Raw genomic sequence first — 18,758 nt, 5'->3', positions numbered from 1 at the left:
GTGCTATGGCCAAAGGGCAGGAGGAGAGGAAAGGATTTGGGGCAAGGGGGCAACTCACCTAGTGTGCTGGCAGGCAAGATGGCAGAGCCTCAGCCCTACTGGCCACTCCCATAGTGGTATGGCTGCACCCAATGGACACTCTTCAGGACAGCTCCTCCCCTGTGGGCTCACTGCCCCTAGTGGCCACTTTCATAGCATGTCCCACTGAAAAGCGGCCTCTCCCTTTTCATGCTATGGAATACAGTGCTGGGGCTCCTTGTTCTCCTGGTACAACCAAACTCTGACCTTGCTTTAACTTAGAAGAAGGGGAAGCTGCATATCTGATTTGGTGGTCCTAGCTCTTACCATTTAGGATGAATTATTGAACAAATGGACTCAGACAGACAAACTTCTAAAATATATATACACGCACATTTAAACCTTAATAAGTTACAATTATGTTTTACAGGAGTATGGCATAAAAATATATTTGCCAAGTAGTGTACATACATTTTCAAACCTAGTCTTTTAATTGTATATGGAAATTTACTTTATTTATATTTTATATATTTTCATATTTATACTACACTCCTCTAGTGTCTTTCACAATTTTTAGAAAGAAACATTTCATATGACTGCATAAGCTATTAACATTAAAGCATCAGTGATATTTTCCAAACAATACATTACGCAGAAATATGGATTTATGTACTAGAAAATAAAGTTTGTCATATTTTTAGATTCCTTTCTTCAACACCTAAAAGATTTTAGAATTTTTAAATGTATTCAGCCATGTGCACAAATTTTACCACTTTCTCATTCCCTGCACAAATGTCTTCATATCAGGTGAGACTGATATGGGCATCAGGTAATAGCAGCTCCTGTACAAATTATGACTCCAATATAGAAAAGTGGTTTCAAAGAAAACAGATGGCATAATGTGTAACACAAACTTTTTGGGGGGAAGGGGAGCGTGCTAAGAATGTTTATAATCGGCATCTTTTGTAAGTTTATAATTAAAAAACTGTCTGGGATTCTACATGAATATTTCCTCCCATTCAAATCAGATAATTTCACGTGTCAAAAGATCTTAGAAAAATAGAGAAAAGAAAAAAAAATCCAAACTTTAAATCGTTCCAAAGAAATTTAAAAAAAATTCTCAAGGCCATGATAGCAGCTGGTAAAGACAGATATTAACTATCCCTTTGGAAGGATGAGAGGAAGTGAGCTAAGAGATTCTACTGACTTTTTAAAATTAGGCTGCATCTGGTTTGCCATTAGTGATAATATTTAGTCTGTACAGGACAGAACTTTTCTTAAAACCAACATCCCAAGCCATGCAAATTTAATTTCAAATGTTTTTCTCAAAAAATACTTTTCCTTTTTCTGAATAAAGTTGCTCTCTATGGAGCAACTTAATTGCTTTACAGCTTTCATACCACCTATTCTCACTGCACTGAAGTTGGGAAGAGTTTAGAAAAAGCTAATCTTGCAAGCTCTTTACATATCCCTTCATATAATCCCATCAAATCCAGACAGAATTAGACTAATGAAAGACTCAGAAGTATTCTTAGCAGCCAACAGATGTGGAAGGGCTTTCTTTTGCAGCTTAGTTTACACAGTGCTTTATATAATGCCTTTTCTTTTTATCTAGTTACGTAAGATTTAATAAATGACTTGGTTGTATAAGGCACAAGACATTTTTCTAAAATTCCTAGTCTAATGGGGAATAATTGAAAAGCTTCTCTTTTCTAGTCTTCTCTCTCACTACAATGGACTGTTCTTGAAAAGAAATCACCTCTGACTTCACAACTAATTTAGAGATGATTGTGACACATAGGCTGTCTCACTGGCACAATTGTATAAGGGCTGTTATTACCAGAAGCAAATGCTGCACAGGAACAAGCAAACTCCCTGCCTCTCATGTTAAAACGATAGTGGGGGAGAAAATATCCATGAGGTTTTTCTTGTAAAGTTTTCTTCCCTTTTTATTCCCTCACTAGAAAGGATCTGATTTACTATCAGACAGCCCGGGCAGAGTCTGGCCAACTAAGCCTATGAGTCTCCTGAATGGATCGGCAGAAAGTCATGCCTATCTGCATAGAGGTTTTGTGCTCCACTGTTGGCTTCATGGTTCCTGTGCGCCCTTCCTCTGAAAGTTCAACTGTCCCATGGCCATCCTTTTATGGCTGGGTAAGACAGGGAAAAATTGAAACATTCTGACAATATCCTTTTAGCTATCCGCACCTCCTACAAGGCAGTAATGCACCGACTATCTCCTTGTCGTTGTGCTTTCTGCAGGTGATTCAGCATTGCAGTATGGCCCCAGCACTTGGCTACACTGTCTTGTGCACTCTTTGAGATGATTCTGCATTCACACACTTATGGGTAATGCACTGTCTGATGCAACCTAACAGTAGAACCTTCCCCGAGCAGTTTCATTTTATAGCACATATCTCTGATCCCTCCTGTTAATGCCTCCCAATGTTCTGGGATTGAACAAAGGGTCCTGTGCCTTCTACTGCCTCAGCTCTTTTCACTGCTCATCCAGATAAATGATACTATAACACTGAGAAAGGAGGTGAATGAAATGTGAATATGCAGTGTCATCTCAAGGAACTTATTAAAAGTGACCTTCATTTCTTTGAGTGGTCTCTGCATACTCTCAACTTAATGGTAGTTTGAAAAGCAGTGCAGGAAACTGAAAAGAGTTCTAATTATATAACAACTGAAGCCCCATGATACCAAATCTAACATCCATTCTTCAAGCCAAAATCCAAACCATATTGTTTTGTAAAGAAACGGATTAACTTCCAAGTAGCAGCCTTACAGAGTTCCCCAAAGGAACATGGTTTAGGCGATAAAAGACAATACCACTGACCTAGGAGAATGAGATTTTACAATAGTGAGCACAGGGAGTGCAGCTAAGTTGTAACATTCAATAAAAATGTTGTTTAAACCAAATGGAAATAATCTGAGCAGATATAATGTGACCTGTATGATTCTGAATACAAGAAACAAGTAACCAAGAGGACTTCCTAAAACCTTTACTTCTAGTTAAATAATACACTAAAACCTTTCTAGTATCTAAAGTATCTAGTAGTCTCCTTTATTAGAATGGAGTTTTGGGGAAAATACTGGTAAATCAATTGGTCTGATTGGTATGAAACTAGATACCACTTTTGGCAAAACACTAAAATCAGGTGCAAGATCCACCCTTTGTATTTATGAAAAATTGAAAATGGCAGATCAGTGAACTGTATGTCTTGATGACTCACTCTTCAGGCTCATACAATCATAATGTTGGAAGAGACCCAAGGTGGTCAGCAAGACCAAACCCTTGCTAAAAGCAGGACCAACCCCAATTAAATCATCCCAGACAGGGCTTTATTAAGCTGGGACTTAAAAACCTTTAGGGATGGAGATTACACCTCCTCTATAGGTAACCCATTCCTGTGCTCTACCACCCTCCCAGTGCAACAGATTTTCTTAATATCCAATCTAGACCTCCTTCACTGCTCCTCACTCTATCACCTGTCACAACTGAGAACATCCTCTCTCCATTCTCTTTGGAACTCACACTCTCCCTGCTTCACGCAGCTGCTATCAAATACCCCCCTCAGTCTTCTCTTCTGCAGACTAAATAAGCCCAAATCCCTCAGCCTCTCCTCGTAAGTCATGTGCTCCAGCCCCCTAATCATTTTTGGTACTCACCACTGGACTCTCTCCAATGTGTCCACATCCTTTCTGTAATGGGGGCCCCCAAAATTGGATGCAATACTCCAGATATGGCCTCACCAATGCGAAATAGAGGGGAATAATAACTTCCGTAGATCTGCTGGTAATGCTCCTACTAACGCACCCCAATATGCTGTTAGCCTTCTTGGTTACAAGGGAACGCTGTTGACTCATCCAGTTTCTCATTCACTGTCATCCCAGGCCTTTTACTACCGAATTAGTGCTTAGTCAGTCCCTAGTCTATGGCTGTGCTTGGGATTCTTCTGTCCCAAATGCAGGACTCTGGCACTTGTCCTTGTTGAATTTCATCAGATTTCTTTTGGCTCAAGCTTCCATTTTGTCTAGGTCACTCTGGACTATCCTTGCCCTCCAGCATATCTATCTCTCCCCCTGGCTTAGTGTCATCTGCGAACTTGCTGAGGGTGCAATCCAGATCATTAATTAAGATGCTGAACAAAACCAGCCCCAAAACCGACCCTTGGGGCACACCACTTGAAACCAACCACCAATCAGACCTCAAGCTATTGATCACTACTCACTAAGCCTGACAATCTAGCCAGCTTTCTATCTACTTTACAGAACATTTATCCAATCCATGCTTCCTTAACTTGCTAGCACAAATACTGTTGGAGACACTAATGAAAGGTTTGTTAAAGTCAAGGTATGTTAAAGGCAAGGCAAGTGAAAGTGGGAGGGATAGCTCAGTGGTTTGTGCACTGGACTGCTAAACCCAGGGTTGTGAGTTCAATCCTTGCAGAGGCCATTGGGGGGGGGATTGTCAGGGATGGCACTTGGTCCTGCTGTGAAGGCAGAGGACTGGACTTGATGACCTTTCAAAGGTCCCTTCTAGTTCTAGGAGATAGGCAATCTCCATTATTTTTTTTTAAATTCACCACCATCCCAATATCCACAGAGCCAGTTACCTCATCATAGAAGCTAATCAGATTGGCCAGGCACGATTTGCCCTTGATGAATCTATGTTGACTATTCTTGATCACTTTCCTCTCTTCCAAGTGCTTCAAAATGGATTCCTTCAGGATCCTCTCCATAATTTTTCTAGGGACTAAGGTGAAGCCAATCAGTCTGTAGTTCCTTGGATTGTCCTCCTTCCCTTTTTTAAAGATTTTTTTAAAGGCACTGCATTTGCCTTTTTCCATTTGTCCAGGACCTCCCCAATTGCCACAAGTTTGAGAAGATAATGGCCAATGGCTCTGCAATCACATCAGCCAATTCCCTCAACATCCTTGGCTGTATTACATTTGGCCCCATGGATTTGCGTATGTCCAACTTTTCTAAATAGTTCTTAAGCTGTTCTTTCTCTACGGAGGGCTACCCACCTCTTTCCCATACTATGCTGCCTCGTGTAATAGTCTGGGAACTGATATTGTCTGTGAAGACAGAAACCAAAATAAAAAAGCATTGAGTACTTCCACTTATCCCCAAATTATCTGTCACCCATTTACCTACCTTATTCAGTAAAGGTCCCACACCTTCCCTGACCACCCTCTTATTGCTAACATGCCAGTAGAAACCTTTCTTGTTACCCTTCCCATCCCTTACTAGCTGCATTTCCAATTGTGCTATGGCCTTCCTGATAATTCCCTTGCATGCTCAAGCAATATATTTATATTCTTCCTTATTTGTCCAAGTTTACACTTCTCGTAAGTTTCCTGTGTTTAAGCTCACCAAGGATTTCAGTGTTAAACCAAGCTGACCGCCTACCATATTTGCTTTTCTTACTGCACATGGGGATGATTTGTTCCTTTTAACCATGTCATGCACAAATAATTATCTTTCATCAAAGAATAATACAGTGAAGGAGCTGCCAAAATAACTATTAAAGAAGGGATGTCAGGTATGTGTGTGATGTTATCCGGCATCACCACAGGGGGCACTACAGCCATCCTGAAAGGTACGACTAAGTAAAAGTCTTCTGACAATCGTGTACATGGCACCTGTACACACATATATGGGAATGCACATGAGCAATCGCTCAAAGAAGAATACACAGCATAAGCTTACACAGCTTACTCCTTGTAGGCCATTGGTTTGAATTCAGTCTAAGGCAGGAGGGACAAATGCCATTACTCCATGATAGCATGAAAAAGTTTTGTCATCCTAGTCTGGATTTTTTTTTAATGTACATTACTATAACAAGATTAGCAGAGTCAGAAGAGGGCAAAGATTGAGTGAGCATGTAGAGACAGTCATACCTTTGCAGCCTCAGTGTGTGAATACTGATTTTCACCTTGAATAGTCATACTTGTGCTCATCAGGTTAATATGCTAAAAATAGAATGGAAGTACAAGTTGAGGAACAAGATAGCCACCTCAAGTACAGGGCCACCTGAGAGCCTACTCACAACTGGTGACAGTGAGCCTATCCCCTTGCTCATGCAAGTATGTCTTCTTGTAGTGGGAATCACCCCCCCCCCCCCCGTTTGCAATCTAGATAAACTTAGTAGGACTGCCTCTAAGTGTAAGAGCCATGTAGCAGAGTAGGGAAACGAAACACTTAACTCTAGTAATGCGCGCTCTGCTTCACTTTTTATTTTTTCAGTCCCCACATCATTCTTCAAATGCTAGAATCATAGTAAAGGAGCAAATGACCAAATGCGAACTGGTGACAGGCCAAATGTAAATTTTATATTCACCTAAATGTGACCTGCAAACCTTCTAAAATTGTTTGCCTCCAGTTCAGAGATGGGCAACCTTCGTTAGTGAGAGGACTGGAGGAATGACTCTCCATCATAGTGGGCTGCAAGATTGTCATAACCAAAATGGTCTCCCAGGATACAGTAGTTTTCATAGAACACTAGAACTGAAAGGGACCTCAAGAGGTCGAGTCTAGTCCCCTGCCCTCATGGCAGGACCAAGCACTAGACCATCCTCAAACAGATGTCTATCTAACCTGCTCTTAAATATCTCCAGAGATGGAGATTCCACAACCTCCCTAGGCAATTTATTCCAGTGTTCAGCCACCTTGACAGTTAGCAACTTTTTCCTAATGTCCAACCTAAACCTCCCTTGCTGTAGTTCAAGCCCACTGCTGCTTGTCCTATCCTCAGAGTCCAAGGACAACAATTTTTCTCCATCCTCCTTGTGACACCCTTTTAGATACCTGAAGGCTGCTATCATGTCCCCTCTGAGTCATCTCTTTTCTAAACTAAACAAGCCCAATTTTTTCAGCCTTCCGTCATAGTTCATGTACTCTAGACCTTTAATCCTTCTTGTTGCTATTCTGGACCTTATCCAATTTCTCCACATCCTTCTTGAAATGTGGTGCCCACAACTGGACACAATACTCCAACTGAGACCTAATCAGTGCAGAGGAGAGTGGAAGAATGACTTCTTGTGTCATGCTCACAACACTCCTGTTAATGCATCCCAGAATCATGTTTTGCTTTTTTTGCAACAGTGTCACACAGTTGACTCATATTTAGCTTGTGGTCCACTACGACCTCTAGATCTCTTTCTGCAGTACTCCTTCCTAGACAGTTGCTTCCCATTTTGCTAACTGCACTTGCATATCTAGAATTTGTGAGGTGTGCTGATTGAACCATAGTAATGCTCTGAACCATAGTAACTGAAAGAATTGAACCATAGTTAAAAGACTGAACCATAGTAATGGATGCAGGAGGGTGGGAATGGCTCTCAGTCAATGTTGTGTGCAATCAGCATGCACCTCCCTTCCCGTGTCCTTCTTTTACCTCTGAGTCACTTTAGTAACACCAGTAGGGAAAAAAGTTACATAAGAGGAAGCCAATAGAATCTGCCAAGCCTAGTAATAGTAAACAAAATGTCTTGTGGACCACACACAGAACCCCAATGGGCCACATATGGTCCGCAGGCCACAGGTTGCCCACCACTCCTACAGTTCAATGTAGTTCAATTTAATAGTTCCAGTTACCCCTCACTCTACTATTTATGCTATTGCTTTATAGTCTAACAAAAAAATGTAGAGGGTGCTGCCTAGTCAGCTGTATTTTTGCTACATCCTATAAAGTTTAAAAAGATTTAGGAAAAGTTGTATTATTGTAGCAGCAGTTAGATGTTCATGTTGAATAACAAGTGGATCAAATTTTATCTTTTTTTTATAATACAAGTTATTTAAAGGCCAGCAAATACAAGCCAGGATATTTCCAGGACTTAAGCACTGTTACCTCAGATCACTAGACATGGTAGCATGTACATTCTTTACTTACCATAGGGTACCATAAGTATTAAAAATAACTATCTAACAGCAAACACTAAACTATCTAAGTTTAAGTACCACCAATATACCTGCCACTCTAAAATATGATGTACCCAAATCCTGGCCAACTTGTAATCAAAGTATATTTACAGTGTAGCAACCACACAGGTGTGGCGACATTTAGAAATCCCACAAAGCCAAACCAGTTACGCTTTATACAGCTGTACTACATACAACAGATGCACAATTTCCTATGGCTTCAGGGCAAGCTCCTTATAATTGCTGCATTATCCACTGCTCCACTATCCTCCCTGTTTTAATTTGTAGGCTATTAAAGCCATCCACATAAATGCTGACCCAGTAGCCACTCTCCATCCTCTCTCACCCCCATTTTCCTCTGTAGTGTCAAGTTCTGAGCTGGTGGAGAGCCCACTTGCCTCCCATGTCATGTGGGGTGCTGAGATCAGCCTTGTGGGACTATTCGGCCAATAATCACTATGATGGCCACTGCAAAGAGTGCATTTAAAAAATGTTTTAACTCACAATCGGAATTTCTTTTAGAAATATGAGAGTGAGAATGTGAAGACCAGAAATTGCTTCTTAAGGCATCAACCATACTCTCATAAAAAAAATTGTTAGAAATACACATATTCATTGGGAGAACATTATCTTAAGCCATTCAATTCCATGACCCATCACTTATATCACAGCAATGATAACTGTGTTGAATGCTAATCAATAACTTTGCAATGAAACAAATTATTTTGAGCCCAAATACCACTCCTGGCTGCCTTTACTCCCTGGGCATACAGTATAAGGAAAGAGACAGGCCCCCCATCTTCTATACCCTTGAACCTATAACATGACACTGTGGATTTATCCATAGTATCACAGGTGGCTGTGGGGTAAGGTTGTGGCCTGTTGCTGTATAACACTATAAATCCAGTGCAAAAGGTTGAAGAGAGGCTGAAAGATTAAATTGAAAACCTCCAGATTCAGGCATGATTTGGAATTGCTGACCCTCCACTAGCTGAGCCTACCTTTTCTATCAGTTCCCCTTTGATGTGGATTGCCCACTTCATTATTTCCACTGTTTTCCATGCATAGCGCCAGACTCCTTATTGCCTCTTGGTTGTTTAAATTTGTGACCACAGTCATATTGGTATATTGAACCAGGACATGGCTTCCCGTTGGGTGGGCTGGCACTTTCACAGAGCTGACATGAATGCCTGTGAAGGTTTAGGGTGTGAACCTTTTCATTCTCACTCCAGAGCTCCTGAGTTGTTTTGGTCTCTAAGCTGGCTCTCCAGCCCTCCAAGCAGGCATTAGTTAAGAGAACTATAGGATCTGGAAGGTAGATGAGCATACCTTTGCAATTATATTTATTAGGTGAACTTAAAGGAGTTGAGCACCTGTGCCCAAACCAGTACTTGATCTTTCACACATTCGAAGGAGTGGTCCCACACCTCTAGTGTGAATGCTTGAAGATCTCTATGCATAATACTAGGATTTCTAGCAATTCCATGCAATGTACTATGGTACATCTCTCCTGCAGCTGTAGAGCAAGAAAATAAATTCCTGGCTAGAACTAAAGAATTTTTTTTGGTGCTAAAGATGAAGCCATGATCTGGAGGAGATTCAGTGTTCAAGACGTGGCCAGGGATTTCCCCACACTAAATTTCAACTGAAACATTGATATAAACCTTAAAAACATACATAGTATATGATAATACTACCTGAAAAATTATAAGAAGTTTGAAAAGTATGAACAAAGACTAGCTCTTTCACACAACTGCTGTTTTTATGACAAATGTTGGTATATTCATTTCAGGAATGTTGGCCAATCTTATAATTTCAAATTATGATTTATAAACAGGGTCTCAATGAGCTTTTCATAGCTAGTGATGAGCCAGGAAGGGGGAAAGACTTTTGGACCAGCCTGTATTTACATGAGCTCGCCATCTCTGCCTAGGTATCCAGTAGGAAGAGATCTTCTGCCCATGTAATAAATTTTGGCTGGTGTTGGGTTACATAGTTTACATTGAGTTACATTTTAGTATTGACTACAGGGGTCATGAAACGTTATCTTTATTATGTGAGTGATGGCAGTAGAACTGTACTTAGCCTGTCCTGATTGAGGACATCTTTGTTGCTTAATTTTTCCCAGGGCTGAGCCCTGGCACCTCTAGGCTTGGCAGTTCATAGCTTCAGGACAGCTGGGCTTCTGTTAGTTATGAAAGTAAAAAACTAGCTTGATTCCTGGTACCTCTTTCATTAGAAATAAAACACTGGTCACCCTCAACTGAACCGTACTTGCTAAGCAAGGAGTTTGGATGGTAGATCCCAGTGTTGGCGGGAAAGGAGTTTTGCTTGGTAGTACGGCTGGGCCTAAGTCATGGGCACTATTTGACTTGACTTTCCATACCCCTAATAACTTTAGTTGCCCTTCTCTGTACCTTTTCCAACTCTAATATCTTTTTTTCATATGGAACAACCAGAACTGCTTGCAGTATTCAAGATGTGAGCATACAATGGTTTATATCAGTGGTCCCCAACCTTTAGAGGCTCCCGGGCGCCTGGGGGCGGGGCCACTCATGTGCCGGGCGCCATGGGGTGGGGCCGCATGTCCTGGGGCACGCCAGGGGCGGGGATGCCCTTGCACCCGGCGCCGGCATGTCCGCCGGGTCCGGGTCCGCCTGAGCGCCTTGTGCTGTGGGCCCGGCGCCCGAGCCGCACGCCTGGGGTCGACACCAGCGCCCACATGTGCCCTGGGGCTGGGGCCGCCCGAACGCTGTGCACCAGGCACCGGTGCGTGTCATGCGTCTGGGGCCAGCGCCTCCAGTGCGCCACATGCCGGGGAGGGGGGGGGGGCGGCCCAGGTTGTCAGCGGGTGCGCACAAATGTCCCGGTGGCCGCCATGGCACCCACGGGCACCGCGTTGGGGACCACTGGTTTATATAATAAAAGTGGAGCAGCTTAGATTACCAGACAGATAAGCAAAGCCAATGCTGACAATCTATGTGAAAAGGTTACAAAATATCCATCCTGTGGACTTCATCAGCACACAGAAAGCCTTGTAAGCTAGTCATTGTCAAAGTCGATTTCAGAAGTACTGTTACTTCTGAAGGCTGTTAAAAACGCTGGATACAGTGTATTCAAAAAACCATACCTGTCACATCATAGTCTCTTTAAGCAAGGGATGTTACACACTACAAACTGGAGGCTAGTGTTAAGTGCATTGCTATTTGTTAATCCTCAAGTTGGACACCGATTCTGACCAAGACCAGCAAATGCTTTTTTTTTTTTTTTTGGGCAAGAAACTCACTTGGCTGGTCAGAAGCAAGCAGTGCAAGATTAAGAGATTCAACCAGTTGGAAAAGTGAAGAATTCTCACCACATTCAGAACACATGCATGCATGGCTGAGGAACGAACCAATGCAAATGGATTTCAATTATTAAGTCATTGTATGCATTATCTTGATGGCAGTAGTAGGCCAGTAGATGAATTTCTAGATTATATAAAATATACATCAACTGTATCTGACAACCCACGTTTTAGAAGAGTTAAATTCTTGCAAACTGATCCCCAAAGAGATGTCTCTTGCACATCTAATGGAGATACAAATGTCTCTGGAAGACAGTAGGAAGTGAAAACTTTGTTTAGAGGAAAATGTAACTCTAAACTCTCTTATACGCACTGCAGATGCCATCTACTCCAACAATCACCAATGCAAGCTGCAGAATTTTGAAAGGACACTTAAAAAGCTACCAATTTACTTGTCTTGATTATACTCTTTTTTTCCAGCAAGAGTCCAAAAAGACTGACTGTCTTGGAAAATAGTGAAGATGCACAGGGACTGAAGTTAAAATTAGTCTAATCTGGGAAAACTCGCTGACTTTTTCATGAACGATAATAGGTTGCTGTTTTAAAATTACTGCACTCATTATTGGCTTCGGAAATTACCTACCAAGATGAGACTTATCTAAATAGTGAGGCTGATGGACTACTTTTGCTACTAAGTTTGGAGAACACAATCACTATTCTCTCTTGTAAGTATATCATTGAAAATACTTGGGGCATTAAACAGTGCAATACAGGCATCTGCTACAACAGTAGTACATCTCTGTCCAGCAATGAAAACTACACTTGGATCAATCAGATATCTATTGAAAATATACTGGAAGAAGCAAAGACTTCAATTCAGAATTTGACTAATTAGGGCATTTCTATTAACTCCTTAAATGATTCTTAGAAATTTCTAACACCAGCTTCCAAATTCTCTCGACCTCTATGTAGCTTTTACAAAATGCCTGTCTTATAAAACACTGACAATTGAGGAGAATGAGGCACCACCTGCAATTGAGCTGCTATGTGATCAGGACAGACTAGAGCATTTGAACACAGAATGGAACAGAATATGATAAACAAATGAAGATTTGAATTTAACGTCTTTATCATCACTAGTAGATCAACCCAATTTTTGTGCTGTGTTTCTTGGGATCAGAAAAGCTGGAATTCATCTATTTCTAGTCCCAGTCATAACAACTATGAAGAGTTGAGTATGCGTTTTCCTCATGCTATAGATTTTTGTGTTCTGAAAATAGTCATCTTCTGTGTGATCATGAGTGTATCTTGAGGGACTGGAAGTACGGGGCACACAAGAAGCCACCAAAAACTAATACAGCATTATTAACAGCAGACATCTGAGATTTCAAATGGCTCCGATGCCTCTCCTCCCACCCCCCATATACTTCTGTACCAATGAAAAGGATGGAATAGAACCCAGAGAATCTTGCATGGGAAGGAACACTATCATCCCCATCTATAGATGACAGATATATTTGGATTGGGGTGAGGAGGCTTCTAAGCCCTTTTTAAGAGTGGCCTATATCTTTCTATCCAGAAAGTATTCTTTTGAGGAAAGAACCACTTCCCTAGTGAGTGATGCCATAGTGGCACCCATCTTCAGTAGCTCAGCAACAGTGCCCTTTGGTTCTTAATGTCACAGAGCCCGAGGACACTCTTAGCAGACTCACTGTATTCATCCCTACTTAATTCCTCAAAGAAGGAAGAAAGGAGTAATTGCAACGTCAGGAGAAGATTTTGAGAGGAGAAATTTACACTGACACTCACTCTTAAGAACCTGCTCAGGTTTCAGAGCTAGACAACCCCCCCCCCCAAATCAGTGGGTGAGAGGAAAGACAACTCAGAATGTGACTTTTTTTTCCTGGTTTTTCTTTAGATTTTCATGGTTTTTTTATTCGATCTGTTTTGCAGGCTTTGGGAGTGTAGCTTTCATGAGGTCCTATGAAACTTGTCTTCTTTAGGGTCCGAAGCCATCTTGAGAGTTCGGTCTCTGAATCCTCCCACGCTGGGCCCCATTCCCCCTGAGAGCAGAGAACCCAATATCAGACTCTTTCTGGTCAGCTTGGGAGCAAGGGAGGCTGATTAGAAACCCTGTTTCTTTCCCCAGAGTACTCAGGACCCATTTTAAAATTGGGATGGGAAGGCTCACTTTTGAAGGGGTGCCGTGGATCATACTCCAAGTCAAATGGTCAGGGTCCTCCTTGCTTCTGGAGTCTATTTCAGTTCTGTACTGGTGTGCCTGGTCCATTTTTCCCCTGCTGGAGTGGCAACTGCTTTAGTGAGGAGGGGACCACAACCTCCTGGCCTTGTAGTTGTACTTGTAGTTCTAAGACTTATCAGAGTTGGGGGAAAATGGCAGAACAACTCACTGTCTTCTGAGCCTAAGAATGCTGCCTTATATATAGAAAACCACGTGGTGCTTTCTTGACTGCTCTGCCAAACCTTTAAAGGGCAGAAGAGCTGGCAGGAAGATGCTGTAGTGGAGGCTCAGGGAAAGTTAAACCCTTGAGGAGTTAACCAATCTGGAGAGGAGGAATAATAAGAACACTACTCCCTACTGCCTAAAATACTGTGAAGAAAAATTAAAACAAAAGAGTAAGGGTGGGAGCAAAAGAAACCATCGTCTGCTGGTGTGCAGGCAGATAATCTGGCAGCAAGCAGGAGCAGAAGCTATACAGTACCAAAACACAGATCTGCTTCCATGAACTGCAGAGAGAAGAGAAGCCCAGAATTGCCATGGCCAGAAGTGTCATCATGCTGAGCTGCAGAAACAGAAAGGTATCTTCACTGAAACTAACAATCAAGCAAAAGCATTAAACACTCATGTTTTATCATATCACTATATTATTCCAGGTTTACTGTGGAAAAAGGCGTGGAATGTATACACACCATAGCTTTCTATATTATTGTGCAATTTTCACATAAGGCTTTTCAAAATGTGTATTCTCACCCAAAGAGGAGATGGTATTTGCATAGCACATGTTGGGCAAGATTAGAAGTACAGTGAATAAAGACATCAAACTATGAAGCCATATTCTCACATCTGATTTAAAATAAAACACATTCATGAGGAAGATCTTGAGATTCCTGTATCAATCAACATACAGTGAAGCACTAGATTTAAACAGAACATTTAATTTTAAAGCATGGTAGGTAAAGTAATTCACCTTCTCTCAAACTGACCTTGCATGTCATGACTTGCACATTCACAGCTACATGAACTGTTCCATGAGACTGAGGTGAAACTCTACCTCATCTCCTGCAGCTTTATGAAAGCAATTTGTTAAAAACAAATTCATATCTACTGTAACTCCATTGAAGTCAAAGCATTACTCCTGGGGATATACTGCATGTGACCTACTCAAAGTAACTCAAAGAATCGGACTTAGTTTCTCTAGCAGCTAAATTAGTCATTTATTTTATCCTAGTGAACTATGGCAGGTGATTTCATTTTTAAGCATGAATCTCAATCAACACACTGTATTTAATTTTAATGTAAATTTTACATTGCATTTTAATGTCATTTTTACTGATGAAAGACTGCTATCAAACAGTCTTCCCCCAATGTCATTTATATTTACTACAGATAAGAAAAAAGTTACATTAAAGGAAAATTAAAGTTGCCAAGTCAAGCACTCAAATGTTAGGAAATGCACATATTAAGGTTAACTTTCCAGCCTTGATTTATTCCCATTGTGCACATACATGATAGTCCTTAATTTTACAGCTACATTTTTTCTGCAGGAACTGTGCCTCAACCCAAACTGAATAAACAGTGCTGTAATTTCTTCTCTTGTCCCGCAACTCAATTCCTGCCCATGTTCTCCCCCTTCCTTTTACTCTTCCCCCATCTCCTGCTCCCTTGTTCCCCCCACATACACACCCAGTTCTTCCCCCTTATAATTTCAAATCAGGCTGTTCTTTCCACTCCACACTGCCAGGATGTAGCAGAAACACAGAAAGCAAAGGCGAGAAGGTGTCTCTACTTAATCCCTCTACCTAAGGCCGAAGTCGTCCCAGGGAGATGCAAATGTAAGGAAAGTCTCGATTAGCACCTGAAGCCCTTGGACGAGGCACACTCAGGTGCTCTGGGGATGGAACATGCACAAACTGGTTACAGACAAAAAGGCATAATGCATGTTCAGTCAGACAATTTTCAGGAAATTTAGAAGATAAATTCTAGCAAGCCTCTACTGAACATTTTTAAATTGAAATTTTTCTGAGACTTATTTTATCCTGGCCAAATCTGGACAATTTTTCACAGGGACTGTACGATGCATGTTGTAGATATGAGGGTGTTTCTTGTTTCAATCCCCCCTTCCATCCTGCCAAATTTAAAGTCCCCTTTCCAAAGTGTGGCAACAACAGAGCTTCTCTACCAGTTGTAAGGCTTTAACACACACAAAACCCACATTTTTGCTAATCTCATTCTCAGAAATAGGTGAAATAGCTTTAAAAAAAGTGAGGTACACACCCAACATGGAAAATGATAGCTTGAATGGTTTAAGTCTGGCAAAATTACAAGCAACTAAAAGAGGGTATTAAAACAAAGTGTCAGGTAACCTTAACAATATGAGTTAACATCTATCTAAATAGATAGATATAAACTACCTCAAATTAAAATGTATTTAACATCAAGTAATTTATTTCCACAGGTGATTTTCTATGTATATCCTTAGTAAATGGATATGTGCAGCTACGCTACAGCCTTGGCGACAAGACGGTCATCTTACAGTCTCTTCAAAACATACATACAAATGGAAGTACATGGCATTTCCTTAAAGCAGGAAGAGTAGGTAATGAAGGTTACCTGGATCTGGATGGTGTCATCATTACCCAGAAAGCCAGTGCTGGAATGACTGCCCTAGACATAAAGACAGATTTCTATGTTGGAGGAGTGTCATCCTTAAATCTTGTCAATTCAATGGCAACAGAGAATGAACCCACTGGTTTCAGCGGGTGCATACGTGAAATTATCATAAACAACAGGGAACTAAAACTCACTGACAGAGATCCTACTGATGGTGCCAATGTAGGTGATTGTGATGGAACTGTTTGTGGATATACGGTGTGCAAAAATAATGGTAAATGTCAAATTCAAAACTCAAGCTTTTCTTGCTCTTGTCCACAATCCTGGACAGGGAACACATGTGAACAGTCTGTTTACTGTTCAAACAATAGGTGTCTGCACCAGGCTCTTTGTATTCCTGATCCCATTATATTTTCATACAGTTGTGCATGTACACTAGGATGGTCAGGCTCATACTGTGACAATGAAACCTCATTCTCAACTGCAAGATTTGCAGGTAATTCATACATAAAATACATGGATCCTCATTATGAAGAGAGAGACCTCAAACTTACAAGTGTATCTTTAAATTTTACTACCAGTCAGAGTGAAGGCTTAATTTTATGGATGGGAAAAGCTGAAGATGAAGACAATGATTTCCTTGCAATTGGTCTTACTAATGGGACCTTGAAAGTTGTGGTTAATCTTGGAGAAAGAATCTCTGTCCCTTTAATTTATAGTAAACGTTCCCTTTGCTGCAAGAAATGGCATTTTATTACCATAGCTCAAAACCAGACTTCTGTTAAAGTGTTCCTTGATGAGTATCTGATTCTCTTTGATGATATTGACCCACAAAGAAAATACATTGCTCTAAACTATGGAGGCATTTGCTATTTTGGTGGGTTTGAACTTGACAGAAAAATAAGCATAGTCACTTTAGGGCTTTTTAGTCATCCTCTGGTCGGTAAAATTAAAGATGTGGTACTCTTTCAAGATTCTAAAAAGATTCCATTAAGTAAAGCAGAAGGCTACAATGTTTATGATGGAGACAGGGATTAATTGAAAAAAAAATAAGTTTAAAAAAATCCTCACATACAGATGTGCAGGTTTATGTTCCAGTCTCAACTGGCTAATAGTATTAGATAGAGACTCCTTTTAAGTAACAAGCTTAATGGTATTATGCACGCATGTTAATTGCTTGCTACTATAAACTATCTTTTTATATGGCTGGAAAATAAAAAATGGTCAAATTTACTAATGGGCTACTAATCTCATTTCTAGATAGTTTGAAAACAGAAAACTGATTTTTATAGATTCTGCCTGAAATTGTTTTGTACTCAAACTGATAGTTTACAAGAATGCAAATCTAGCGTTAAAAACATTTGAACCTTATGAGAACAAAAATATTTACTCTTTTACACCTACCACTTTAAATTTTGAAAATTAAAGAACTTGGAAATGTACTTTAATTTCTCTTTTACTATGATGATATAGGTTATGTCTTTAAGATGAAAGTTAACATGCAAAAAGCACCACTGCTTAAAAAAAGGCACTAGAGATTTTTTTCAACATTTCCTAAGTAGACTTACATAAAAAGCACATTTTCTTTTTAAAAGACAGCAGCCAAATTTTAAAAAGCTCATCATCCAAATTACTCATTTAAGCACTGAGGGCTTATCTATATAGGAAATTCACACAGAAGTTAGTGTTAAATAACTACAGCATGAATTTAAAGTGCAATAGCTCTTCTGCGCTGATTCCACTTGTAGAGACACTATTTTGCACGAATGTGTCGTCAAAGCTAGAGGTGCAGTTTTCAGCTGGAAGCCTTTTCTACAAGACACCGGCAAAGCATATTAGAGGGTTGTGATCTGTAGGAGCTCTAACATGTCACACTAACTACCCTTCTGACATTTTCTAAAATATACCTCTTCTACTTCTTGAACCCTTATATTCCGAGTTTGTGTTAAAACAGCCCTGCTTCAAACGGGAATACATTGATATAAATGAGGTACTAGAATGAACCACAAGGGGCAATCAAGAGTGGCATGTTAATGCCCTTTACAAATCATCTTTGGTGAGCTTTTCTGCATTATGTTGACAAAGCCTTAAAGGTATATAATGCAGGGAAAGCTCAGAATAGCTCTAGGAGTGGACACCCTTAATCTGTGTTAGAATGCCTTTGGAAGTGGATTAAATAAAAATGCACACTCATAAGTATGTCCACACTGGAGCTGGAAGAAATAATTTCTCCCTTGATTATACATGATTAGGCGTGTTTCCATCCAGCAAGTGTGCCAAAACAGATGTGTAACTGTGACAGCACAAGTAATATGAGAAGCTAGCCACTTGAGCACGTTACCATCTTGGTTGGCATCATGCTTGGAGTCCATGTATTAGCCTAATGGTGGGCAATAATTTTTGATGGAGGGCTACTCCAAGATTTTGGAATATGGTCAAGGGCCTCGCTATTCTATGATATTAATGGAGGAAGTGCAGAGTCTGGGATGGAGGTTGAGTGCAGAAGGAAGCTTGGGGTAAGGGCTTGGGGGCGCACAAGGGCATGTGGGATCTGGAAGGGGGCAATTGTGACCAGGGGAGGGAATTGGGGTGCAGGAGTTTGGGTTGTGACTTGGGGTAGGCAATTGGGGTGCAGAATCTGGGAGGGGATATGGGTTCAGGAGGAGGCAG

General features: G+C 40.8%; 1 protein-coding gene across 1 annotated transcript in view; it reads left to right on the top strand.

Annotated features, from left to right (window-relative positions):
* Nucleotides 1–17,126, top strand: part of LOC102456584 (EGF-like photoreceptor maintenance factor) — a 58,839-nt gene extending 41,713 nt beyond the window's left edge. The window contains exon 4 of the mRNA XM_025190966.3: nucleotides 15,934–17,126. Within this exon, the coding sequence (XP_025046751.2) occupies nucleotides 15,934–17,126 (1,193 nt within the window). The remainder of the gene's footprint in view (nucleotides 1–15,933) is intronic.
* The last annotated feature ends 1,632 nt before the right edge of the window (nucleotides 17,127–18,758 follow it).

This window comes from Pelodiscus sinensis, chromosome 3 (assembly GCF_052426305.1).
Source record: "Pelodiscus sinensis isolate ZL-2025 chromosome 3, ASM5242630v1, whole genome shotgun sequence".
Taxonomy (NCBI): domain Eukaryota; kingdom Metazoa; phylum Chordata; order Testudines; family Trionychidae; genus Pelodiscus; species Pelodiscus sinensis.
Note: the sequence above shows the minus strand (reverse complement) of the source record. Positions and strands in the feature narration are given on the sequence as shown.